Here is a 27,192-nt window from a genome sequence, read left to right on the forward strand (position 1 = left end):
TGCACCTCTGGAAAATTCCTCTTGAGTTCCAGTCAAATCACTCAGCTCATTTTCCCTGACATTTCCTGCTCAGCAACAGCTGGGAACGATGAGGAGCAAGCCAGGGGTGGCAGAACTGCACTTGCTTTCACTCTCTGCAAGTGCCATGGAGCACAGGTGTTTCCCAGAGACTCTGTTCATTTACAGTAATGCTGAAAACGGAGTTGTCAACAGCTATTCTGAAAATCTGACTCAACTGTGATTATCTACTTCTCCCCTCCCTCACAGCCCACAAGGAAGCAAAGGGAACCATGCTATGCCATCCTGTAATACACATCTCTGAAACTCAAGGCCAAGCAGAGAGCAGTGTCGGAGCTGCAGCTCAGGACCAGCACTTGAAGGAAGGGTGGTCTTGTCTACACTGCAAAGGGTCCCCATGTTTTGGGAGATGGGGCAGATCAGTTAAATAAAACACACTTCCATGGAAAATGGGAAGGAAACAAATTATTTTACCACTACAGAACCACAGGACTCAGGGACAGAATTATGTTAGATGTCACAGGAAACAGCCCCCCAAGGAATGTGGGGAAACCCAACGTCAGTCCTGCACTGCTTCAAACCTCTTATTAAAAAAACCCCAAAAAGGCACACAAAACAATTTGGTTATGTGACCACATTCCCACTGTGTTCCAAAATGGCAGTGAAATCAGTTTATCTCTCTACCATGCTTCTTCATGGACCCAACAAAATACATTCTTACTTGAGCTTCCTGAGATAATGATGCATCAAGGAATCACAGGACACCTGTGAATATACCTGCCCCAGACCTGCTCTGCAGCACATGACAGTGACAACATCAGCACTGGGCAGTGACCTGCCTCTTCTTAGGCTTCTGCCCTGCCCTTTGCTTCCTTCCTCTCTATCTCCTGCCTTCTCTCACACCTTGCTTTCTCTTCCAACTGGATCATTGTACCCTGAGGGTTCACAAGGAAGCTGGGAGCTAGGAAGCAGGATTTAGACACCAGATAAGAAAACAGAAGGAAAGAAATTGTTTTCTTACTTCTTTGCATGATGCCACCCTCCAGGCCAGTTAATTGCTACCTTGCACTTGCCATCCAGCAGGCACTGGGCTGCAGTGATGGTGGCTCCTCCCACAGCTGCTGCATACTCAAAGATCCCTTCAGTGGCTGGACAGTCGTAACCTGTAGGTAAGAGTCTGCATATCAGACACAATAGGCCTTTTCCTCCAGGGGAAGCACATTCCTTTTGCTTGAGCCCTCAAGACTGACCCAGGCTCGATCAACCTGTTCCCTAAGAACTGATCCCAGTTCTCCAGGAACTCCATACTGGAGAAGTTCTTGAAAAACTGCTACCCATAGGAAAGACCCACACCAGAAAAGTTCACGGAAGACAGTGTCCTGTGGGAGGGACTCCACACACATGCAGGGCAGGAGCGAGGAGGAAGCGGCAGCAGAGATGTGTGAACGGACCACAACCCGTATTCCCTGTCCCCTTACACTGCTTGAGGGGGAAAGTAGGAGAGCTGTGAGTGAAGTTGAGTCTGGGAAGAAAGGTGGATGAGGAGGATTTCAGTTTTATTTTGAATTCTCACTATCCTATTCCATTATTAATTTGAAATAAATTGAATTAATTTTCCCTATGTAGAGTCTCTTTTGCCAGTGAGAGTAACTGGAGAACTGGAGAGTCATCTCCCTGTTATTATCTTGACATGATCTTTTCCACTGTATTTTCTCCCCCAGCCTACTGAGGGGGAGAGAGAGTGCACCTTGGTGGGCACCCAGCAAAAAAACCCCACCCATACCACAAAAGTCAACGCACCACAAAAAGCACAATCCAAATGTTTTCTTGCACTCAGTTCATTAAAAAATGTGTCCTGAACCAACTTCTGAGTTGTGTGCCTGGCTTGCTGAACTTACTGGTTCCTCATTCCAATCTCACAAAAAACTACTCTCAGATCTCTGGCTACTTGACCTGAAAAGCCCTGGCATGTTCACTGACATACCTCTTCCCTAAAAATGGACATCCATAAATGAGTCAAGCCTAGGTAAGCTGTAGGGCTATAAATATAATATGATCTTCACTTAGTCCTACAGCAGCCTCCCTGCAGCTGTTGCCTACAAAGCATGATACCAGAGCTGCTTGTCTTCCTGTAAGGAGAGCAGCTTCAGGAATGTAAGGAACACTCATGAGATCAAGCAGAGAATCTGCACCTTTGCCTCAGTTCTGGGTCACTCCTCCCATTCCTGAGACCAAGACAGTGCCCACAGCCATCTCACCTGCTTTACCTGCTGCATTGCTCAAGCTGTCTCGGGTCCAGGAAGGCAAAAGCCCTCTGCTCCAGACCTAAATCACTAGACAGACAGCAGCTGCTCTGGTCATTACAGCTCCAGGCCACTGTTCATGCATGCCCTCCCCACAGCAGGCTTGCAGCAGCCAGTCCTGGCTCCAGCCCAAGAGCAGTGTCAGGGTCTTCCAACCTGTTCCAGAGCCTCAGAGCAGCAGCAAAGGGCACCAGCCCCAGCTGGCAAGAGACAGGCCAAGCTTCACAGAGCAGCAAAGTGAGGCTAGCTGTACCCTCTGCTGGCACCAGGGAAAGCACCAGCCTGTCAGATATCTGCTGGGGTTCAGGAACACCCCATTAAAAACTGTTTCCTTCCAAAACCAAGCCCAGCATCCCCCTGAGCTCATCCCTCTAACTGCAGCTCCAGCAAATAGCATCCTGGCTCTGGTACTAATCTCTTGCTGAAGATGCACATCCTTACCCAGTCCATATTCCACAGACTCCGGGTGGTCATCATCCCCCTCCTCACTGACCTTCTGCAGGTGCTGCAGGTAAGCATCTGTGTGGAAACTCGCCATTTCCTCCATGGAGGCCACTTGTGGCTTGACTATCCTAGGCACAGAGAAAGAAGGGAGCATATCAGGGCAAGAGGCTCCAGGGTTCAGCTGGAATGTCCAGCTTTAGCCTTTACCCTAGGAGCCTTCTTTTGGCTGTTACTGTTGTAAAAGCAAACAAAAAAAGCAAACAAAACTCCCCTTCCTCTTGCACTGGACTGTCATTCAAGTGAGAAAGCCACCCAGCTGGGCTGGAGCAGGCCTTGCCCCTGGCTTGGCACTGCCTGTGGTGCCCACTCCAGTGAAGAACACCGGCAGATGCTGCCTGCGTTAACCTTCCCACTTTGCTTCAAGTTTTTTTTTTCCCCTCTTCTGCATGTTCTCTCAGTTTGTGCAATCCCCATCATATTCAACATTCAGGTTACAGACAGAGGAACTAATGGAGGGAAATGCCCAGGCCCAGCGCAGCCCTGTGGGACCTCAGCCTGCATCAGGAGCTGCACAATGCCTCTCCACACACTGTGACCTGCACCAAAGCAGAAACTGTCACTGTTCCCAGCAACTTGCACAGCACTTTCCTGGGTCTTTGCAGTGTGCCTAAACAAATCCTGCGACACACTGAACCCTCTCCAAAACCTGAACACTGGGAGCACACACAGGCAGTGCAGCACAGCTCCACTGGTACAGGAAGAACACAGGAAGCTCCTAGCTCCAGGCTGGCGCCGATGCTTCCCACCCCATGCAAGGGCAAACAGTCCTTCAGGTCTGCTCCATAACCATACCTGCAGCTATTTCCCAAGCACACTCTGCCAGAAAAAAAATTCCTACAATCACGCCACCAGCAGGGACAGTGTGAAACATGAAGTTACTCAGCACCTCCCAAACCTTAGTGGAGAATAAAACATCCCTTCATAGAAAACGGGAGCACTTACTTCATCTGGTCAAGTAAGCAATACGCTTCAATCAGTGAATGCACCATGCTGGCCTAAAGAGAAGAGTAAGACTGTAAGAGCAGGAGACACAAAGACAGCAACCAGGAGCCCAAGGACTCGCAGACGAGGCGTGGCTCAGACTCCTCCCAGCAGCGACTTTCCCTGCCCGGGTCTCATCTCCAGCCCGTGCCCATGCCGTGTGGAAGGCCCTTCCGGTGTCCCGGGCAGAAGCACAGCCGCGCACAGCTTCCCGAGGAAGGGAAGCGGCGTTTCAGTGTCCGAGCTCGCGCTGCCAGGGGAGACGTGAACACGGAGACGGGCCCTCCCCACTCTAACCCCATACTCCTCCCGCCGGGGCCGCCCGTTCCTCCGCTTCTTCCTCTCCTACCGCCGTGCCGGGCGCCGGCTGCCTCCGCGCCCGGGCCTCACCGCTGTCCTCCCCGCGCCCCCTCGCCCCCGCCACGGCGCTGACCCGCTTGGGCACTTTGCAGATGGAGTCGCAGAGGGCCACGTACTCCGGGCTGTATATGTAGACCGGCGGCGGCACGGCCGCCATCGGGGCCGGCACAGCCGGGACCAGCACCCGCAACGCCGCCGCTCGGGGCGCGCCAGGATCGGCAGTTCCGGCCCCGCGGCGTGCCGGGAACTGTAGGCCCGCCCCGCCACGATCCTTCCCCCAGCCCGGCCGCAGAAGAACATACCGCCAACTAGTGTTAGAGACATTTTTACTGGAGGCCCCACGCAGCTCGGGGTGGTGTTTATTCTCTAAGAATGTCATTTAAAAAGGCCCGAGGCCTGCACGCAGTACCCACGCGGCGCCCGCCTTGCTCAAGGAGTCGCACCTCCGGGCCCCCTGACCCCGGCAGTTCCTACCGGCTCCCTCGGGTCAGAGAAAGGCACCGGGCAGGGGCTCGGGCCGTTCCAGCCTCCCCTGAAGGGAGCAGGGGTCAAACAGAGAGGGATTAGCCATGACAGTGATGCCTTAAGGCATCGATAGGAAAGATGTGTGCTAATGTCTCTACAAACAATCCCATGGGTGAGGGTATGGGTGTTAACATCTTTAAATCTAGAAATGGGTGTTAATGATTCTACCTACTTCAAGCCACGGGTTTAGATCCACACAGGCCTGAGTTTCTGAACTTTGGGGGAAAATGATAGGCTCAACGGGAAAATATGCGGTAAGCAGTTTGGGAAGGCTGTACCTTCCCAGTATCTCAGCCAATGGGGTAGGGAAGAGGGTAACATGCGGCTGGCAGTTCGGGATAAAAGGATGCTGTGCTCTCTGAAACCCCTAGACTGTTCTGCAGGCTGATGCCCCAGTGGACTCTATCTTTATTTGAATAAAGTTGCAGGACTCCTCTGTCTCCTTTTTGGACACTGGCTTTTCATAGCGTGACCTCCCACACAACCACATGTACAGAAGAGTTGCTACCCCAAGAGACCACCTGGCTTTGAGGCCAAACCCACCTGGACATCAGAAAACACAGGCACACACACAGGAAAACATCTGGCTCTGGGGTCAGCCCTATCCACAGTGAAGTGGCCAATTTTTCTCTGAAAACCATCTCTGCACTCACACACAGCCAGCCCTGGGCGTGCCACAGGCTGCATGGGCAGAGTGTGGTGTTGGCACATGGCACGGGCACTGTCACCCAGCTCAAGAGACAAGTTCAGCTGCTATCCATCACCCTCTCAGAAGGAGCTCAGGCTGCAACATCCCCCTAGCAGAAGCCACATCTTCTGTGCTGCCTAGAGTGAATGTGGCCTGTCAGACAGAGGTCTCATGAAAACACAGCCATCCAGGCCTCTGGGTGCAGGGAGTGCCAGAGCCCTTCACTGGGAAGGATGGCAGCAGTGAGAACAGCTGTGTTTGATGTGGCCAAGATCTGCCCACCCTTGGGGCTCAGCTCAGAGAGGACGTAGAAAGATTAAGGGGCATAAGGGAGTCTGAGAAAAGACTGGTGGAACCAGGCTCTGCTCTCCCTGACAGGAACAGGAACAGCCACCCCAAAATACATAGGTTCAAGGGTATCCTGTATTCTCCCTTGCCAGGTGAAGGCAGTAACTTGGAAGGAGTAGGTGGAGGTAAATCCCCTCCTTTCCCACCTTGCCTCTGTACAGCAGGTATGAAGGTCTCATGTGTATGGCCAGACAACAGATGATGTGGACGTTAGTCTATCTACACCAGAGGTACTGCCATGGCTGTGACATCCCTGGTCCATGTCCCCCTCCATTAGAAAGATGGGTTAGAATCGTGGATGAGTACTTTCTGAGGGTCCAATATGCCACACAGATGGTCCTCTTAAGGAAGTCTACTGCCTCCCTGGGGCCCAGGTTAAGCACAGCACTAGGAAACTTCCCAGCTGGATTCAGCTTCACACTGTTATCCACTGCTGCTCTTCCATGCAGGTGGCAAAGAAACTGCACCAGCATAGTCCAAGGGCAATCAAAGGAGACTTCAGGGCCTGAAGATGATTGGTAAGGGATTCTGGAATACAGGTTCTTTCCTCTGTCCTTCCAGTTGTGGGCAGTGACATTGAAAGAGATGGACTCAGCCTGTTGAATGTATGGCTTGGTGGCTGATGTCACTGGCACAATTTCAGGTTTTTAAATAATTTTTTAACAAGGCATGCTGCTCTTAGATGGGATTGACCTTTCCCAAAGGGGAAGAGGGTCTTTGCTCAGAGCTTTGCTTACTGAGAGCTGTAAACAAGTCTTGGAGGGGGACATGGATGATATCAGGCCAGCTTGGGACATTGCAAGGTCAGAGGGTGCGAGTGTGGGTTCTTGGCCCGTTGCTCAATGTGCTGCATGTACTGGAACACACCTGAAGTCTTAGGGAGGTGAACCAGGGAGCCAAAAGGGACCCCCACTTCCTCCACCACTTTGTGGCATGTGTGCCTGATCCTCACCAGTCCAACTGCACCATCCTGAGTTGGGGCTGACCTGCAGGACAGATTACAGCAAGGATCCACTGTGTCCCCACCCCTCTCTGTGCAAGCCTGGGGTAGATGGGGCAGAAGCCAGAGATAAACATTAAAACATGGTTTTGATTGCATGGGTAACACCAAATAGCCAGCTCAGAGCTGCTTCACAGGGCACAAGAACTCAGGAAGCTGTGACTTGGCCACTAGCACCACTGCCAGGGATAGAGTAAATGGCACAGAGGCACATACAGTAAATGGCATGTCCCAGCCAGCCAGAAGCCCTGTACTAGCATCTTGGAAGCAAAGGGATCCTGGGTACCAGAACCTCCCCAGCTCTGCTGGACAGGACACCCAGCAGGGGATGATTGGCTGCCTGCTTGCAAGTAGCACAGCTGTGTCTGAGGCTGGATCATCGTGATTTGGATGTGCTGGGAGAAAGGCTCAGGCACCATCCCCTATTCCTCTAGCAAAACTTTTCCATCAGCAGCAGGAAGAGCAAGAGCCTCAGCCTATACTAGCATAAATCCTGCAAATTTGGAATAAAAAGCAGTTTTTAACTGCAAACCTGCTGGAGGCAGGGAGAGTGTGAACTGGTCAGAGAGCACTGTAATGCTGAGCACACAGGTCTGGTCAGGGGAACCCTTTCCAACTCCCTCAGAATTCTGGGGGTAATGGTTCAGGAGGAGTCATGCAGACAGAACCTTCTAACACAAGCACACTTCAAAGATCAGCCCTTCTCTTGCTCTGCAAGACACACAGGCACAGGTCGGTTTAGGACACATGCCTTCTCTGGAGTTCCTCAGAAGGCTGTTCACCCACCAAGAGGCCAGGGCTGGGAGGAGAGATGGCCACGCAGGCTGCCTTGCAAACTAACCTAGTGTTCATCTTTACAAGCTGCATGAAACAACCATCCCAGAGCACCTACAACCCAGCGAGGAACTGCAAGAGCTACTGCATGGAGCAGCCATCTGTGGGCAGAAAGTCGTACACGTACAAGGCCACTGACTTGGACAGGTAGGTCATGGTGCCAAACCGGCCGCTTGGTGCACTGTCATATAGCAAGCTGCAGATGCCTGTCGAAGGATCCCTCTCCAGCATGTGCTCATCAGCACCCAGGGCTTTCTGGATTTTGAACAGGGAAGCAGAAAGGCATCATTAGGAATAGAGGTGATCTCCTCATCAGCTTCCATCCCAAGCATACTCTGTTGCACTCAGTGTGACACATTGATGATGAACAGTGGGAGGAAGACACTACAGCTTTGCTGTGCCCTGTGAACACAGTGGGGACAGCAGGCAGGACTCTCCAAGTGGGTGAGCCCTGCACAGCTATGGGGAATGTAGCCAGCAGCCTTGGGTGAGGCCTGGCCCCTACCTGCTCCTCATAGAAGAGGTCATTGGCTATGTGCAAGATCTTTTCCACAGCTATGATGCCACCAATGGTGTGCACCTCCATGTCCACCAGCATGGTGAGCACTAAGATAGTTTCCACCAGCAGCTGCCTGTACTCTGGCTGGGGCACACGGTTGAGGACAGACTCCACATGCACAGCAAACTTCATTTCCCCTGGGGTCATCTGTGAGGAGGTAAAAAGAAGTGTATCTAGAGCACTGTATCACCTGCTCAGTTCCTGAGCTATGCTGGGTAATCACCCACGCTAATCAGCACATAATAACCCATGTGCCCCATTCACCATTCACGTGAACCTCCTACCTCTCTGGTTGTTGAGGAGGGAAGAACAAAGCCCTCCACGGAGAGGCCATGGCACTGCAGAACAAGAAGGAGAGATCATGGTTATGGCTTGGAGAAGCACCATGCTAAGATACATAGGTACAGCTCACAAACTTGCTCCCACTTGTGCACTGGTGCATGATACCCATACACCCCAGCTCCACCTTCTGATTCCATACAGCATCACTCCTTTCCCATCAGTTCAGCATCAGGCAGAGCCCCACTGCATGGGGTTCTGTTCCCTGGCTCACCATGCTGTGGGTGGGCTGTGCCCAGAGCACCTTCAGCTGTGGCTCTAGCCACCCCCTTGTCTGCCTGGTGCACGAAGCACATGAGCAGACCCCAGCTCCCCTCTGCAAGGTGTAGGCTGAGGTAGGTCCTACAAGACTACAAGGCAGTGCATGCACATCGTCCACAACGTTCCAAGGTCAGCTGGAGGCCTTATCTATGAAACACGTATCTACACAACATCAGGGACCAGCCCTGAGTGTCCCAGTTCCCCTGGCAAAGCTGGTGCCTGGGACCAGAGGCTCACATGCACGGAGAGCACCAGCTGATGTCTAACTCACCTTCTGCAGGACCTTCCAGACCTTCTGGTAGAAGCCCACAGGGACTCGGTTAAGGGCCCCATCCAGCCGGCGCCTCCGCTGCCACTGGCCCTGCCGGGTGTCTGCACTGCCCTGGTCTTCTAGCATGCTTGAAAGTGAGTCCTTGCCCAGCAGCTCTGTGTGCCCAGCAGACTGGGTAGACAAAACAACAACTACAGACACTGCTGCAAAGTTAAATATCCCACAGGAATGCAGTCTGCTGCTCCTTGAGAGTTTGTGGTTCTCCAGCCTCATTTCCAAGACAAAGCTGCCACCCCCTGACCCCAGCAAAGCCCACCTTACAGCCCCAGCTCGCTGTAGCACCCCCCAGAGCACAGCTCCTTCCTGCAACCACAAACAGGACAAACCCCATGTGTGCAGCCAACAAACACACATTACCAGAGAGGACTTCAGGTTGGTATCCCCAGACTGCAAACTGCGGGGCTGAAGGAGAAAGGGAGAGATGGAAATGAGACCATGCCAGGTCAGGGCAGCAGTCACAGCAAACAGAGCAGCAGCAGCACAAATCAGGGTCAGGCACAGGGCAGTTATCACAGGGCCAGGGTTGGCTGGAGACAGAGGGAGTTTTGAAAGGAAAGCTGCAGAGGGCTGCAGAGGGCTGCACATGCCAGGGCTGCAGCAGCAGTGGTTTGCGCTGGTGTGCACACAGGAATAGGACTGCTACCGCTCTGCTGGATGCTGGTATGGGCAGGGATGTAGTCTTGAGCGGACAGGAGGACCAGTAGGAAGGTTACTGCCCACAGACAACCCTCTGTGATGTCAGGTTTTGCACTGCAGCAAGTTGGCCCTAACTCTGCTGCATCAGCCTGGACCCAGCAAGCTCCATCTCTTTGATGACAAGATGCTTTCTAGAGCTCAGGACTTCTCTTGATCACAAGAGGAGATCCTAGGCATTTGTAGCTGACCAGAGGCCTCTTTCCCCAGTGAAGAAATAGCTGGGGAGGATGCAGGCAAGATCCAGTGAACTGTTCAGCAGAATCACTACTGGTCATGGCACTGGCAGCATCAGGCCATCCTGCTCAGCTGATTTTGTGGATGTAACAATGTATTTGAGCACAGCTCCCAGCTGCCTGTAACGGCAATTGCTTAGAGGGGAAGCCAATTCATTGCTGCAGCAGCTGAGGGAAGCTCGTTGACTTGTGCATGCAGGGAAGCTGCCCTGGTGCATGGCATGAGGGGCAAAAGCTGAGGCTGCAGGACCAGGGAGGCTTCACCTTACTCCCAGGCAGAGACTGCCTACGTTTATCCAATTGCTGCAAGAGAAGAGGGAAATTAAGGTTCTGCTGTTGGATGATGCCCACCAAGACACTAGACACACCTGGGACACCACATGGTCCTCCCCATCCCTGCACCTTCTCAAGCACCCCTATGCTCCCCTTGAACTGCCAGAGCAACCCCTACCCACTACCAGATTCACCCCAGCTTTACCTCCAGGGCAGGACTGGAGACAAAATTAGCTCCTGGAAGCATCTGTGTCACCCACTCTTCCATCAGTTCTGCCTGGTTTGCAGCTGGTTTTCACCCACAAGACCTGTCATGAATGGTCTGCACCACCTGCCCTCACCTGTTTGATTTCACTTTTCAGCCTGACGAGGCCGGTGCGCTCAGACCTGGCGGTCCCGACAGCTCCCATGTCACAGATGGAGACAGCAGTGGTAAGCGATGAGTCCACTGAACGCACTGTTAGGGAAGAGAGATCTAGAGTGGGCAACATCGCCCAAGGCATGGCCATCCCTCACTGTTGCCCAGGAAGTGGTACCTCTGCACAACCTTGCCCTCTAACATAATAGCATCAGAGATCCATGAGCTCTGTACAGAGCTGCTTCAATTCAGACCCAGCCAGGTCAAGTGCCAAACTAAGCAAACCTCAAATAGCCATGAGATTTGGGCTTGATCCCAGAAATCACTCAGCACCATCCTTATGAAGAGAAGAGCTTCATGCTGGACCCCTCCAGTACTGAAGCCACTGTGCTGAACATAGGGGAGAACAGGGACACCCCTCATAGGTAGGAACATGTAGATCTGGCCATGCTCTGCATTCAGCTTTGCCCCGAGATGCTCTCCGCTGGGACTCACCGCTCTTTTCCACCCCAAACTCCTTGCCAGAGAGGATGTGGTAGAGAAGGCTTTTCATGTCTGATGGGCTGAGATTCATCAGGTTTTCTGTGGCTTCTCCAGCTGGATAGAAGAGAACTGTGACTTTGTAGCCTGCCTCACAGTCCTCCTAGGACATTTCTACCCTGCGTGCCATTATATGAGCAGGGGGAGCACTGGTAGAGGAACTCATCTGGCAAGGACATACAGCAGCTCCAGCTGTTGCCTATAACATGGACTCATCCCATACCAGCCCAATACATGCTGGGATGGAGACTGCAGTGCAATCACTTGTTTGTGCTGCTCAAGAACATGTCCAACTGCAGACACTGGCACTTCCATGCAGGGTCTTGTTCTAATCTGAGCTGCCCACTTTTAACAGTACTCCTTTCTGGTTGCCAGAGCCCCAAGCATCACAGCACCTACCCCAGCTAGGGCGCTGTCCCTGCCACATGTACCTGAACAACGCAGAGAGTGTGCCAGCTCTGTTGCCATCACCTGGATGATGAGCCCAATGCGGATGCGGAACATCTCAGCAAACAGTGCAGGCTGTGTGCGTATGTACATGGCCAAGTACACCATGATCTCCTGGAGGGGCAAAGGCAGATCACCTCACTGCTGTTCACGAGGGCAGACACCCAGCTGTGGGGTCTCCTGACACCCTGGCCCCTCACCTGGGTGAGGATGGACACACTGAGGTTCTTCTCACTGGCTTCATCAATAAGGCAAACGAGCTCCTCATAGGGGATCGGGCTGGGACATGGACAAACAACAGAACAGGTGAGAGGCAGCAGAACAAACCCTGCATACCCCCAGTCTGTACAGCCCCAAGAGGCTGGGGACAGCCACCCAAGGCCACTCCTGCCCATGGACCCCAGAGCAGCAGGCTCACATCCAGACCCAGCCCAGCATGCTTGCAGAGAGAGAGGTGCCACACTCACATGGAGATTGTTTTCTCACGTGGCTCTGGGGGCAGCCCCACCGTCAAGTGTTTCTGGTGAGACAGGAGGTCAGTACAGGCCTGGGGACAGAAAGGTGGTTGCTGTCAACAGCTGAGGGTTTGGGGACTTAGCACAATGCAGAGGGAGACAGAGCTGATGAAGCCATGGTTCACCTGCTCACTCTGCTGCCTCCTCCCTGACAGACCTCAGCCTCCTAGAGGCTGGCTGTATAGCTGTTACCTCATCCAGAGCTTCAACCTTTTTCTTGAGGATGCCAGAGATGTAGCGGATGAGGGCCCACTGGCGTGTCTCCCCCACCCGCACATACAACTCAGTGAGGAGCTCCTTGACGGTGGGGCCAGGCTCGCTATCAAGCCCCGTGTGCCACTCAGGTCCCCTGTGAAGGTGAAGGAGGTGTTGTGTTATATCCAGCAATTTGCCTGTCACAGCAAGCCCCCCGGGCTCTATGCACAGTTAGTCCTTAGGACACAGGTATCATCCTACTTGAGGATGTGGAGCATGTAAAGGATGTCTGCTTGCTCCTGCAGTGAGGGGCAGATGCGCAGCTGGTCCACCAGTGCCTTGCAGTCCACGTTGCCGTCCTCACCACGTGGCAAGTTCATCTCTGTGTAGAGTGCGTGGCTCTGGGGGGAGACCCGTGCTGCTGATTAGCACCACCAGCACCCTGCACCAAATAGACCCATGCATACTCCCTCCTCATCAAACAACAAGACTTTCCCTTGCAATCTTGCAAGGACACTGGCTAGAGCTGAAAGGATAGCTCAGTCTGGGAAAGACAGAGCTCACCTTGCTGTCCAAGTCATGCTGATGGGGTGAACTCAGCAGCTTGACCGACTGCTGTGATGCCTGGAAGATCCTGATGGGGACATACATCCCAACATCTAAAAAAAAACCCCACAGGTTGGCAGAGACATGTCCAGCCCCAATCACCACTACTTTACCCCAAACTACCTCAGACAGTCTGACAGTGCTTCACCAGCAGTCCTTGCAGAGAAGTTGGCTATGTGAGAAGCAGCCCCTGTCTACCCATTCAGAGGAACACTGCAGGGAGCTGCCATCCTTTATTGAGTTTTCATGGGGCTGCACAGGCACCAACTCCAAGATACTGCATGGCCAGGACGAACATGATGGACACAAAGTGCCTTTGCCCAGGTAAAAGCTTAGCTCCTCTGCAATCCATGGGAACCCCAGCATCATACAGCTGTGAAAGCTCCCAAAGCACTTCAACCTCACCCTTGGGCTCAAGGGAAGGTGGGGAGGGTGTTGGAGCTACTCACTCTGGACATGCAGGTCCTTAGCCTTGGATGCCAGGGATATGAGGTCACGGGTGGTGTGGACAGCAGCCCTGAAGCGGCTCAGCCCTCCCTGCTGGGTGGTGGGAGGCAGGTTTGACTGGGGAGTCGTGTGCTGCAGCAGGTGATCCAGATACTGAGCAACCTCATCATCAGTGTCCTCTGGAAGGGAAGGCAGCACAGCAGGGTTTCAGCCACTTTGAGTTGTGGCACCCAAAGGCCCAGAGAGCTCCCAGCTGTGCCTCAGCAGGGACAAAGCTTTGCTGGCTGCAGGAAGTGACAATGTAGGGCCAGTGCTGTCAGCCAGGTGGATTAACGGACAGTGCCAGCAGCCCAGCACACAAAGCACCCCTGTTCCTGCATGACTCCTGCCTGGGACACTGCCTGCCCCAAACTGGGGCTCCCTCTGTGTCCCACCTTGACAAAGGAAGCAACAGGGCTGCAGCATGTCTCTGATCAAGCTTCTGCAAGGACAGGAGTGTCTCACTCAAACCCTGCAGGAAAACCCTCACTCTTTCTCTCCAGGGAAGAAGTGCGGAGGTAGAGCCAGAGGTAGCTTGTCCAAGCAGAGACCCCTTACAAGCACCACAGCAAGGGCATCTTCCAAGCAGGACTCCAGCAAGGGAGCAAGGCAAGGTGGGTTTTACAACAATTATTTGCAAGTTGGAGTTACAAGAACAGTTATAGTTCCTGCCTTGCTCTTTGCCCAGCTTCAAGTAGCTCCAAACACCACATCAGGAGCATCACGAACTAAGAGCAGCACGGAAGAGGGTGCTCAGAGGCCACGTCTCTCCTCAGTCAGGAGGTAAAAGTGAGAGGGGACCCATGGGGAGGAACTGCCCCAGATAAAACACAGGGATGTCAGTGCACTTACAGCGGGCCAGGGCAAAGCTATGCTGCTCTCCAGCTGGCAAACCTGGAGGTGTGTTAGCTCCAGGAGATGAGCTACTCAGTGCAACTGAAGCAGCACGGCATCCCCTTTCCACCCCTTGACAGAATGCCTCATGACAGTGCCTGAAGGCTAGGCTGGAAAAATCCTCTAAGCACCACCCTTGAGAACATTCACCTGCCTGGCTGCACCATCTGACCAAAGGAAAACATTTAGCATCTTTAAGATGCTGTTGAAAGGCCAGGCAGATCCTCTCACTGGAGCTCACTGGGGAGGCGAAGCAGACACCTTAGACTAACCCTGATGCAACCTGTAAGGAGGCTGCAGGTGAAGTGAGAGGAGGGCAAGAAAAATGAGCATTCAGAGTCCCAGCAGTACATTCACTGGCTGCAGGAGCTGCAGAGGTAAAACAGATAGTGGGAAGGCTGACGATGACCAGTGCTAGGTCACACAGATGTCCCCAGTCCTGCTTGCAAGAGGAACAGCAAAACTTGCACCCTGCCATGGTCCCAGCACAAGGGTGGGTCCCTCATACTGTGACGGGCCAAGGTATTCTCAGGTACTCTCTACACAGCAGTAAGGCTTCAGTTTGGCACTCACTGGAGCAGTTCTGTGCAGGGGAGGAGAAAGGCTTGGGGAAAAAAACAGATTAATTAATGACATGGTGGCTCTTCCCCACCACCTTGGTCACTGTGCTATCACCTTCTGCACTGGCATTTATGCATCAAAGACCCTCAGCCACATCTCCCAAGCAGAGGCAGGCTGCCAACCCTTTATCTCTTCTCCACACAGCAGCTTATGAAGGTCAGAGCCGCTCATTCCAGACAAGATGGACAGAAGGTCAGATGGGAACATAGTGAAAACCCAAGTACATGACGAACACATTGGTGTATACTGGCAGGGAGGTTGGGTGCTATGGTTGTAAGGCTGAGTTAGGCATTTGCCACCCCTGTTCTGAAGGAAGAGGGAGAACAGGCCTGTTCTCCCTTACCATCCTCTGCTACCTGCAAGCCATGCAGCCACTCCTCAGTGTCTAGCTTCTTAAAGCTGTCACTGCTGAGCCTTTAACTCTTGGCAAAGACCTTACCCTCTGGCCCAGGGTCCATAAAGCTGAGGTGTGTTCGGCATGACGTTGTCAGGAACTCCGACAATTTACCAGTCTGAATTCTGGGCAAGAGATAGGAAGGTCAAATGGAGAAGAAAGGGGAGGTGATACCCTTGCCTGTACCTCTTGGCTCCAGGGCAAGCCCTTTGATGGGGAGAGACATGTTCACCAGGATCATACACACACTGGGGTCTACTTTAGCTGTCTGCAACTCTTTCAGCCATGAGTGGGCATGGAAGGGCTGCCCAAAAGCTATTAGAGAAATCCTGCAGCCATGGGTTTGATGACATTAAGAGCTCTGTCCTCTCTTTCATCTCCTCTGTTGTGATTGTAGCCCCAGGCTACAATCCCCTAGGCTATGCTGATAGCCTAGCACACCCCAGTGTATCCTCCCCATCTTGCTCCCCCACAGCCTATGCTCTGCCCAGAAGGTATCCTTATAACCAAGTTTTTGTAGGCCATCAGCCCCCTCCCTCCTGCACTGCAGGAAGCTGCACTCACCTTGCACCACCGAAATAGCCATCCTGCAGCTTCTGCAGCATCGCCAGCACCGTGGGATGCACACTGCTGCTGGTTTCATCTGTGTGAAAGATGCACAGGCAGTCAGGCTCTCATGCTCAAACTCGCTCCCACCAAATAACTCAGGGCCAGTTGGGCATTCAGACACCCAAAGCACCATGGCCAGACCCTTATTCTGGGGTACATGATCAGGCTGCGGTACCAAAAGCACCACCCAAAAAGGGAAATTCTGGACTGTCTAGGTTGGATTCAAGGAAAACCATGCCAGAATGCACTCCAGGCTCCTCAGATTTCACCTTATTCTGAAGCAGTACAAGACAGCAGCACCTAATAGCCCCCTGCTCTATCTCTGCCCTTCACATGAGAAAGCAGAGGAGTTGGCTACTGTCAAGGGCAGGAGGCACCACAGCAAAAGGCATGCTCAAAAAATTAAGGGGATTTCAAGTACACAAGGAGAGACAGAAAGGCGTTAAAGTAGAACAAAGTCATCTTCCTGCACCAGGCTCACAGTGAAGGCATGAGCTGCTGCAGGCAAGTCAGTTCTACACTGTGCCTTTGCTTCTTTTGGTTTACTGTTTTTCCCCCTCTGTTGATTAGGAAAGCCTTTAGGAAGTGCTCAGTCTTAGGGAAGAGTCAAGATGTAGAAAGAGCACCAAGAACACTTCTATAGAGAAATTGCTTTTTCTGGTCTTGCCCCCAGAAGGCCTTCCCATAAGCCTATCTGCCTGGAGCCTGAATACATCTGTGCCAGCAAACAGCCCTTGAGCTGAAGGCACTAGTGCCTGACAAGCAACCAACCCTGTTAGCTGCCTGGCCAGCTGCCCACTCAGCATGGCTCCTCTGAGCAGTGAGCTCTTCACAGGACACTACTGGCTGCTCCAGCCTTACCATGTCCCTGTTACTGAGATGGTCACACATCTGCCCAACCCCTTCCTCCAGCAGAGCTATTTTCCAGGGATGCTCTAGCCAAAGGCCTTGCAAGGCTGGAGTATCTATACCGAGCATAGTGTGAGAGATGGGGAAAGTGATGGTTGGTCGCCCAGTCATCCTCCAGCGGCTGCAGAGGTAGGAGAGGTCTGTCCTCAGCATCTCCACAATCATTTTGTTGTCAAGAGCCAGGTAGAACTGCTGCTGGTCTATGAACTGTGAGGACAACAAGAGACATGACTGGCCCTTCATGCAGTCACCAGGTCCTTATGGTGCCACCCATGTCTTTCCACAGGCACGCAGTCAAGCTAGCCACGCTGCACACCCAGAGGGCACAGGCCTTTGCACTGACGGCTCATCCCACCTTACTTAGCAGTTGCTAGTACAGCCTAGCAAGGGACCCTCAGCATCCAGGGCAGCTACTGGCCACTAACAACTATGAGGACATAACTAACGCCACAGCTCAGCAGCAGCAGCATCCAGCCCCACACAGCCAGTCCATGTTGTGCCTGTTCCAAGCGAATAGGCACACCTCAGAGAGCTAGGCTTGCAGCACTGCTTTTCCCCTGGACACATGTCCCTGGACTGCCATCAGCCTCTTCTTGGTGTCTTTGTCAGGGTGAGCAGAGATTTTCATCCAATACTCATCATTAAAAGGCTCAAACTGACCCAAAACCCACACAGCCAGAACCACCAACTGTGCTGCCTCATGCCACAGGGCTGGACTGCTCCACACTCCCAGGCTCTTCAGAGAGTGTTGGGTCACACCTTAGAATTCCTTGAGTACCCAGTCCTTGAAGAAACTTCCTGCCCAGTTTCATATCACAGAACAGCTAGGAATGAGCCTGTGCAATGTCACTCACCTGTGGGGTAAAGGTAAAGACGCTCTTCCTGATTTTGTAGAGCTTGGAGGTCCCAAGGACACCCATATGCCGGTAGGGCCGTCCAGTAAGGCACATCTGCTTGTTGCGACCTGGGAGTACAGAAAGATGAGTTTTTAGTACAGGAGTCCTCATGAAAGGGGCTGCAATAGCAAGTAGTGCCAAGCCTTTTGCTACCAGACAGCATAGAAATGCTGGTTTGTAGTCGGGATATCCTAGAACCCTGTATCAAGCTGGTACAGCTCTAAGGAACAGTAATTCTCTGTACCCTGACCTGCCCAGAGGGGTAGAGACATGTTGAAACAGCGACACACAGCCTGTCCTGACTTCTGCAGTGTCACACCTTCTGGTCTTTGGGATTGTCAGAAGCTGGAGCAGGACCAGGGGTGCCCTTCTGCATAGGGCTGCCCCCCCTAAGTTGACAGCTCTATCAGCATTCAATTCAATTCAATTCAATTCAAATTACTCCTGGATTACTCCCAAAGCCCAGGACAGTGCAGCAACAGCATCACCCTTTGCTTGTCAGCTCTGGCAGCTGCCAGGCTGCTCCCCCTGCCCATGTCACACTTGGCCTTTTGGTGGCCTAAATTAGCTGCCAAATTAAATCACAGCAGATCAGGTGTCTCCTTTGGCCCAGGCTAAATCTCTGGCTCCTGCAAAACAAACCCCATGCCTGAGGTGCTACAGCATCAAGGAGCAAGCATGCAGAGGTGAGCACATCCTCCCTTCACACTCAGCCCTTCCCACCCAACAGCAACATCCATGCTGCCTGAACTCTGGGCTCTCTTCGCTAGGGATGGCCAGAAGACCCTTCCTAGGGCTTGGCTAGCCTCCCCCATCCAGATCTGAGTACAGGAACAGAAGACAATTCCTGCCCACACCAGGTTCAACCTACAGGGATCAAAGTCTCTGTTCCTGGGGTGACTGTGCAACTGCAAGCCAAAGCTCTATCCCTGCCAGAATCACTGAACAGCACTGTCTGCCACCTTGTTCCCCTTGGCCATCAGTGGCTTTATCAGGCCTAGAAATGGGCAGCAGAGCCCTCATCAGCCAAGCAGAGAGCAGGACACGAGTGTCTATGAGCAGAAGTGCCAGTGGTGGGACAGATGATTCTGCACCACCTTTGCTACAGAAGCAGGGAGCCCAGCTCACCCAGCCGGGCATAGATGTGGCTGAGGATGCGAGCAGGCTGCACTCTGATGGGGTAGACATCCGCCACAGTCTCCACATCAATGCCTTCCTTCTGCAGGATTGCCTTGATCCCCTCTGTTTCAGCCAGGATACACACTGTGGAGAGAGGACAGTCTCAGGGCAACAGAGGCACAAGGATGTGACAGCACTGCCCCATGCCTTTGGGGACACATACAAGGCACCATACCAAAGAGAGAAAGCTGTCTGGGATCCCTTGGGAACCAGTGCCCACTGCAGAAGTCTGATTTGCCCCTTCTAACACTTTATACATACAAGTTTTCCCCACCAAGTGTCAGGAAGACAGTTTTCAACCTGTCTGCAGAGAAGGCTGCAGCAGGTGATGGTGTTGTGGGTCAACACAGGATGAAACAGAAGAACTTGCACCCTTGTCCTCCACCCACCTGGACAGGGCTGAGACTGGGCTGTATGGGCAGCAACCCAGCAAGCAGAGCCACCCCAGACCCCTTATGTGAATTCCGCACAGGCAGAGTCTCCCCCACCTGCCAGGCTCAGGGGTTTGGGACTGGTTCCTTTCCCTCACCTTGGATCACCACATCAGGTTTAGGGACAGTTGTGAAACGGCGGTTGAGAGGATCTATTTCACCGGGAGCTAGAAACCCCTATGGAAAAAAGGTATAAAGAGATGAACATTTTATGGGCAGGGCAGAATGGGTGATGCCTATGGACAACCCACCTTTAAGAGGTCCTGGGCGATGGAAGTGAAAACTTCCCCAGAGCAGGTGGCAGCATTTGCACCTTCACAGCTCCAAGCCTAGTCCCACAGCCTTACCCGGAACTCAAGATGACCCTACCTCAGCCATCAGACAACCCAGTATGTAGAGGGACTGTCCCCACATGTGTGGCAGCTTGCCCATGGGTATCCTGTCCACTGTGTGTGGATTCCTGTATTCTTCATCCACCTGGAAGACAAGGCAGGAGATCAAGAAGGGATCCACAGACAAAGAATGCTTAAGGAAGCATCCTCACTGCATCTTGAAGTCCAGCAGTTCAAGGCTTAAAACAAGGCCCGACAGCAGCATTTGTCACAGAGGGTCCAAAAGAGACTGGTTACATTCTTCCTCTCTTCTTATGACTGCCCCAGGCATCTGTGCCAGACAACAGAGCAGCTGCTCAGACCATGTTTGGTTTCCCAGCTTGAGCCATCCCACTAGGACTGACATGCCTCAGGAGCACCCAGAGATGCTTTCTGGTACTGGTGAGGAGCACACCTCTGGATGACCTGGGCATCCAAAGGCCACTGCTCTTAGATCAGGCCCACACAAATCCCTCACCACTGAACTGGAGTTCAGCACCACCTACTCAGCCCAGGTCTACTTGTCCTGAGCTCTTAGAGCACTCGGTCGCTGAGTAAGCAGACTGTCAGCAAAGAACTCTTGTGTGTGGGAGCAAGAAATGCTTTGGGAATAAAAACCCCAATTTTTATCCAACACAGTTTCATAACAGCTCCAAGCCATCCTTTTTATACATGAGATTTCCATGACCTACATGTGCCACTTCAGTAACGATTTGGCTTAAAAAGCAGTTAAAACTTAATTATCTGGTAATGAGGCCAAGAGTTTCAGCAGTTGGACTTTCATGATCCTTGTGGGCCCTTCCAACTCAGAATATCCTGTGATTCTCTAAGACACTCCTGCTTCCCACCATAGCTCAGGGTCACTCACCTTATCTGGTGGGACACTGTACAGCTCTGGCAGCAGAGGTACCCCATTCTTGCCCTTGATGAGAACGCCCTCAAGGGCTTCCCGGTATTCCTGCACCTGAGAAGGGAAGAGAAAGAGGGAAGAGAAAGAGGGAAGAGAAAGAGGGAAGAGAAAGAGGGAAGAGAAAGAGGGAAGAGAAAGAGGGAAGAGAAAGAGGGAAGAGAAAGCGGGAAGAGAAAGCGGGAAGAGAAAGCGGGAAGAGAAAGCGGGAAGAGAAAGAAGGAAGGGAAAGAGGGAAGAGAAAGAGGGAAGAGAAAGAGGGAAGAGAAAGAGGGAAGAGAAAGAGGGAAGAGAAAGAGATCTGTTTCTGGTCATGGCTCCCTTCATCCTTCCTCTGCACACTTCTCCTGCCAAGGACTTTTTTCCACTAGCCCCGCAGGTCTCAACTCTCTTACCTGCTCCATGTTTCCAGTGAAAATCCCGTCAATCATCAAGTATGCCCAGAAGAGAGGCCACTCACACTCAATGTTCTCAAACAGCTTCAGCTCAGCAGGTTCATAGTAGAGGCGTTTGGGGTCCTGTAAGTGACATCAAGGCAGGTGGTACATAACAGGATCCCCTCAAACTGGCAGGGCTTCTCTTCCTCCTGAGACGCCAGCCTCAAATGTCCTCTCAGCCCTCCTCTGCAGATGGCCAAGACAGAGCTGAAAAGCAGTTTCACCTCCAGCCTGTTTTCTCCATTGGACTGCCCCCTCCTGAGCCCACTGCACTGATAATGGAGAGACCTACCCTTTCTGGGGTCTACCTCATTCCCAGGAGAGCCTTCAGAACACCCCAGATGTTGTGCTGTTGTACTGTTGTGCTGGGTCCCCTTTGCCTCGCCTGCTCTGCCTGAGCCTCTCGGCATCTGTCTCCTCCAGAATCATCAAGCTGACTCAGCCAGGTGAGAGGGCTTGGGCTGGTCACACAGGGCCAGAGAGGTTCCTGCAGGTCCCTCCTGCCATGTGTTGCCACTGTGAGCCCAACACAAGGGAAGCTGTCAGAATGAAGAGCTGCCTGCACAGAGTCCTTCCACCTCTGTGTGGTGTAGTGCCCTTTCTTTGACCCTCCCTGCTAACTGCTCTGTCTGCTGCAGAGAAGGGAAAGTGCTGGCCTTAGTAGACTATTCAGGCAGAGAGGACAGAAGGAGATGTCTTCTACCTGCACTCCAGCCATAAGCTTCCAAAATCCCATCCAACTCCAGCCAGCTGCATGCCTCTGCAAGCCCTGCTGCCCTTTCCATGCTCCCCAGAAGTAAGTAATCCACAACTCTGCATGCTGCCAAAGCTCACAAGCACTGGGAACATTGGATTGGAGGTGCTGCTGCTTCTCTCTGGCTCTGGAGGGGGACAGCCACACATGCTGCCTATTATGGGCAGGTCTGCAGAGGTGCAGCAAAGGAGAAGCATTCAGAGGTACCCATGACCAAAGGTTACAGGCCCAGCAGTTGGCGATGACTTAAGAGCCTCTGAGTATCATTTCCTATTTCAGCAATTAACAAATGAGACTGTTGTTTATAAAATTTTCCTGTTTTCTCTCCACAAAGCAGCAAACTCTCCACTTGCTCCCACGGCCATTCTGGCAGTACCCAAGCTGACTACTGGTCTAAGAGAGACAGAAACAGCTTTGTGACCCCCCGGAGATACTGTAGATAAGGGCTCTGCAGTCACCTCCCCAAGCCTCTGGTCCTTGCTCAAGGCTGGTGCAGCCCTGGGAGAGCCCACCTCAGCAGGGCTCCCACGCTGGGCACTGGTCCCACCTTCTCCCAGCCTAAGAAGGACACACCACTGGGTCCCAGGACGCAGGCAGAGCAAGCCTCTGGCAATCTGCTATGGGTGGGATGTACCATCTCTTCAATGAGCTCTGGTATTTTGGGGAGCCTTGCCCAGACCCATGACACTGCCTGGGGCTACTCAGGGCTCTTGTCTTCCCAGTGCTCCCCAACACAGCCTTTTGTGCTGCATTCAGGTGGGCTGCTGCTTGTCAGTCAAGTACTGCCAGGTGGCAGGGCTGAGGACACTCACCTCTTTGGGAGTCCTGTATCCATCCCGGAGGAAGCGGCAGCAGCCATAGCGCCCCTGGAAGGGAGGGAAAAACTTCCTGAGCAGGAGGCACAGTGTGAGATATCTTGGCCTTCAGTGCAGAAGCAGGGGCAGGGTGTTTATTTCAGCCAAATACCCCCTCCCTCACTCACCCAGCACTCAGGTACCACAATCACAGCCCAGGGCCACAGCACACAGGGCTGCTTCTTTGAACACCCCTGCCACAGGTCATGGAGACTGGGAGAGGACATGCCCAGCAACCCCCCACAGAACGTGTTTTTGGGAAAAAAAGGGCTACAGTAGTTTAGACTGCAGCTATCTCCTGGGAACAGGAGACAAGGACACAGATGCTTACCTGCAGCTTGGTGATAATCTCCTGCTTGGTGATTTCCACCAGCTCACTGTCCTCCACAGCAAATGCCGGGTAGGAGATGACAGAGAGCACACTGGCATCCACCTCCTTGGATGTGGAGGCTCTGGGCAGCATTGAGTGGAGGATGGACTGGGCAAAGGGGAAGGAAAGGTGGTTAGACTGTCAGGCCAGGCATGATACACACTGCAAACCCAGCAAAATCACAGTTCCTCTTGCAATAGTGTAATGCCTGAGTGGGTCTCACCTGGCAGTGCTGCACCTCATCTGACAGCACCCGTATCACTGACTGTGGGCCTCCCTTGGCTCCAAAGAGGTCCAGCTCATCCAATGCCTCCAGGGCAGCCTGCAAGTAGGGTGAGACTCAAAGACAAGTGTCCTTCACCATGCTGCTCATCTGTATGAGCTCTCACTCTATGCTAGTCCTTGTGTGCAAAAGCAGTGCCCAAATTTAAAATTTGAACCCTGCTGTGGCTGCAGAACATCTCTGGTCAAAATGGGACCACATCTCCATACATCAAAAGGGCCTGGGACATTTCTACCACACACCCCTGATTAACTTTTCACTTCCAGTTCAGACAAAACTCAGACTAGAAGGGCACAGTTTTATCCCAGTGCACAAGAAGAGTTTTGCTCCCCAGGAACCTATCTGCATGGGACAGACACTGCATGGGGCATTGAGCATTCATCATGCCCAACCCACCCTGTCAAAAAGCAGCTCAGAGCCACCAGTGGTCCTCATCCCACCAGCCAGCATTTCTTCCCCGCTCACCTTGGCCATGCCGACAGAACTGGCATTCAACTCGGTGATGCCCTGGTTTGTCTTGTCCCCACGCTCCCATATGCCAAAGTCCTGTGAACCAGGCACTGTTTCAGAACGCAGCCAGAAAACCTTTGAATCCCACCCATCCATGGTGCTTCCAGAAGGTGCTGGTGTGCCTCAGGAAGAACCCACAGCTGTTCCTAGACACCAGTCCAGTATCTCCCCAGCACCCACCGCAGTTTTGTAGGCAGCTTCAATGTAGAATACAAGGTTCTGGATAAAGTTGACTTCATCCAAGCTGTGGATTATGTGGAGACCTAAAGCAGAGGGAAGAATTCACATTAGCTGCTCCAAGCCCACAAGCATACCCAGGATGGGGCTGCAGTAGCTCAGGGATGACTCTTCCCCACTGCATGCCTGCCCAACAGGAGCTATGTCCTAGCTGACTCCATCTCCACTCCCACCCCTTACAGCAGTACTGGGGTTTCAGGCAAACAGGGGCTTTTGGAGAGACCGTCATCAAGGGGTCCAAACCCACCTCAGGTACTGTGAGCATAAGAGAACAGTGTGGGTCCCAAAAGCTATTCCAACAGCTTGGCACCCAGGAAAGCTACACCCAAACTGAGACACTGGTGAACCTGAAGACCAGCACACTTGAAGCTGCAATGGCAGCCCCCAGCATTACCTGAGGCCGTCATTTGTGCAAGCATGAGGAGGTAGAGGGAGGTAGCATCCATCTGTAGATGACCCCATTCTTGGTCTCCTACCACCGTGGCACAGGTATGGGTGTTATACTTGGCATGCAGGCAGTCCCTGGTGCTCTGACTGTACTTGAAGGCCTCTACTTTCTCCACCTTGAGACAGGCAAAGAGATGCAGGCATTCATTGAACCCTGTCTCTGGAGAGGTCTGACAGCTACTAAGCCAAGGGCTGCCCCACGCCACGAGTGGAGCACATGGACTTGTGCCTGGCAGGGCAGAAATTCCACAAACCCTGGGCTGAGCCCCATTCTTCATCATGGCAGTGAGTGCAGGTTCACATGCTGCTGAGGCACAGAACTGCAGCAGTGGAGGGCCCACTGCCACAGCTGCACCATGCAGAGAGAAAAGGGTTACCCCAAATGCCCTCGGGGGGGAGAGCTGTAGAATCCTAGATCCTGCCAGGCCATGAGACAGGGAGCAGCTGGCAAAGGCTCCACTGGCCTCCAGCCCACAGCTCTGGAACTTCAATCACACCCAGGACAGATACTCACTCAGAACTTATTTCAAGACTTGCTGGAAGGGGGCCTTCCTTCTGCTTATCAGGGAAGGCTGGGGAGGGATGGTACAGCTAGGATGATAGCCTCTGTGGTATAGCTGAGCTTTAAGGAGACCACTTGACACTCAGAGGTACTCCCCAGCCCCTACCTGTCTCATCATGCACTGGAGCAGCCCCCGCATCAGCTTCACCACGCTCTGCAGGAAGAAGGAAAACAGGTTTGTTAATCTCCAGGAGAAGCCCTGACTCAGGATCAGCTGGCTGCTGACCTTTTCGGGGATCAGCGTCTGTAATCAAGAGCCCCTGCTCACATTTTCACAGCCCCTGGGCAACAGCAGAGGGAAGATTTCTTGGTGTGTCACCAAGGCTGTCTATACAGCAGGACAGAGGGCATGGCTGCAGGACATGGCTCCCCAGCCCTTGAGAAAAGGGCTGTGACCCCAGAACAAGCCAGACCCAGGTGTCTAGACCCTCTGGTTGGGCTCCAGTGTGGTCTGGGAAGAGCAGGCTCTGACATCCATTCCTATTACCTCCCGCTTCGGGGGACAGCCGTGTCCTCGCCCCCACTGCACTGACTTTGGGCCCCTGACCCAGCTATGCCAAAAGCTGACCCAGACCGGGGTGACACCGTCCCCGGGTGACACCGTCCCCGGCTCCTGCTCCTTCCTACCTGCTCCAGCTCGTAGGCCTTTGCTTTGTCTTCGTCGCGGTCGGCATTCTTGCGGTACGCCAGGCCAAGACCCCACACGGCCAGGACGCTGTACACGTTGTCCCGGACCCAGGCGTCCTGGTGGTCGGCGCTGGCGGGGAGCAGCCCCGTCACCGCGTCCTGCGGAGGAAACGCACCGTTCCCATGGAACTCCCTGGCCCAGCGGCCGGCGGGGCGCGCCGGGGCCCCGGGTCTGCTCCCCATTCCCGGTCAGGGTCCGCACCTGGTGGCGGAGGATGGTCTGCTGCACCAGGCGCCCGTAGCCGTCCAGACGCACGCCCGAGTTGCTCCGGCTCCTCATGGCGGCGGCAGCAGGACAGGAACCGGCACCGGCACTGGCAAGGCGGCACGGGTCCTGTCAGAGCCCCCGGCCCGCCCCTCCCCGCCCCGCGGCACCGCCTGCTCGCTGCCGCCGACGGCGCTACCTGAGCACCGCTGCAGTCCCTGAGCGGCCGCCCCACCCGCGGCTCCGGCCCACGGGGCGCTCACTACCGAGTGGGCAGGACCTGCCACCATGGAGGCCCCGAGGGCAGAGGGCGGTGGTGTTCGGCGCCACCTGCCGGGCGAAGGCCGAGAAACGCTGAGGAGGGATACGCGACAAGGACAGACACACGGCGACAAGGACAGACACACGGTTATAAGGACAGACACACGGCGACAAGGACAGACACACGGTTATAAGGACAGACACACGGCTACACGGACAGACACACGGCTACACGGACAAACACACGGTTATACGGACAGACACACGGCTACACGGACAAACACACGGTTATAAGGACAGACACACGGTTATAAGGACAGACACACGGTTATAAGGACAGACACACGGCTACAAGGGCGGGCACACCGTTACACGGACAGACACACCGTTACACGGACAGACACACGTGTAAAGCCCACAAGGGGCTCTGTGGTTTCTCACTCTTCCAGGATGGGAAAGAAACTTTGAGACCAGCAGGAAAGGGAGGGATTGGAGTTGACTGTACCCTGTCCAATATCAAACACAGGAAAAGTAGAAGTACTGGAACATCCCCATGGAGCTTGAGCCAGCAATAACAGATGGGATTGGACCCCAAGCAAGAGGAGGCCCTGGCAAGAACCATGAGCTGTGGAGAAACAGCACCCAGGTGACAGTGCCCCCAAGCTCCGAGGATGAAGACTGCTAGCTACGCCTTGCTGCTCAAAGAATGAAAATTTTGCTCCAGCACTGAAAAAGGGCATCATATCCAGCAACAGGCAGGTTTGCTTGCAGACACCTACCCACAATAGCCCCAGAAGAGAAATGCCTTGGCCATGGTAACAGACAGACCCAGGAGACCTGGCTCATTGCCTCTCCATGGTCCCCTAGGATTTGCCCCATACAGAGGGATGTGGGGCATCTCTTGTTCCCAGCTCCTGGAGGCAGCTGCCTGCAGCCACATCTGGTCTCCTCTGCGCCAGGGCAGGTCAAGGCAC

The 27,192-nt window shown here is 53.5% G+C and overlaps 2 protein-coding genes across 15 annotated transcripts in view; both read right to left on the reverse strand.

Annotated features, from left to right (window-relative positions):
• The window catches only part of HDAC8 (histone deacetylase 8), an 18,456-nt gene extending 13,843 nt beyond the window's left edge, over positions 1–4,613 (reverse strand). For 2 of the 7 annotated variants that reach the window (XM_086850381.1, XM_086850383.1), the window contains exons 1-4: positions 4,469–4,613; positions 3,768–3,820; positions 2,763–2,893; positions 1,040–1,181 (exon numbers count right to left, since the gene is read on the reverse strand). In XM_086850381.1, the coding sequence (XP_086706507.1) occupies positions 1,040–1,181; positions 2,763–2,893; positions 3,768–3,814 (320 nt within the window). In that variant the 5' untranslated portion in view covers positions 3,815–3,820; positions 4,469–4,613. Of the gene's footprint in view, positions 1–1,039; positions 1,182–2,762; positions 2,894–3,767; positions 3,821–4,239 lie in introns of all 7 variants that reach the window. The other 5 variants (XM_023926843.2, XM_086850382.1, XM_023926842.2 and 2 more) reach the window with 4 other exon arrangements.
• Positions 4,490–26,628, reverse strand: PHKA1 (phosphorylase kinase regulatory subunit alpha 1). Of its 8 annotated transcripts, XM_086850364.1 has the most exons (34): positions 26,157–26,628; positions 25,955–26,066; positions 25,693–25,851; positions 25,172–25,219; positions 24,451–24,619; positions 24,000–24,082; positions 23,775–23,855; positions 23,250–23,348; positions 22,988–23,134; positions 22,615–22,668; positions 21,007–21,129; positions 20,573–20,668; positions 19,703–19,810; positions 19,432–19,510; positions 18,852–18,986; positions 17,682–17,791; positions 16,890–17,034; positions 15,874–15,952; positions 15,355–15,434; positions 13,364–13,540; positions 12,873–12,967; positions 12,570–12,709; positions 12,306–12,462; positions 12,066–12,145; positions 11,799–11,877; positions 11,583–11,712; positions 11,107–11,208; positions 10,595–10,710; positions 10,245–10,283; positions 9,409–9,453; positions 8,992–9,162; positions 8,405–8,458; positions 8,067–8,267; positions 4,490–7,816 (listed from the first exon to the last, which is right to left on the reverse strand). In XM_086850364.1, exons 2-34 carry the CDS (start codon positions 26,030–26,032, stop codon positions 7,643–7,645), a joined length of 3,633 nt encoding a protein of 1,210 aa, XP_086706490.1. In that variant the 5' UTR covers positions 26,033–26,066; positions 26,157–26,628; the 3' UTR covers positions 4,490–7,642. The 8 variants fall into 8 exon arrangements, with proteins under 8 accessions (XP_086706490.1, XP_086706492.1, XP_086706488.1 ...); XM_086850366.1 differs by lacking the exon at positions 10,245–10,283; XM_086850362.1 differs by having other exon boundaries at positions 8,992–9,453.
• Between the last annotated feature and the right edge of the window lie 564 nt (positions 26,629–27,192).

This window comes from Cyanistes caeruleus, chromosome 14 (genome assembly GCF_971803275.1).
Source record: "Cyanistes caeruleus chromosome 14, bCyaCae1.hap1.1, whole genome shotgun sequence".
Classification (NCBI taxonomy): domain Eukaryota; kingdom Metazoa; phylum Chordata; class Aves; order Passeriformes; family Paridae; genus Cyanistes; species Cyanistes caeruleus.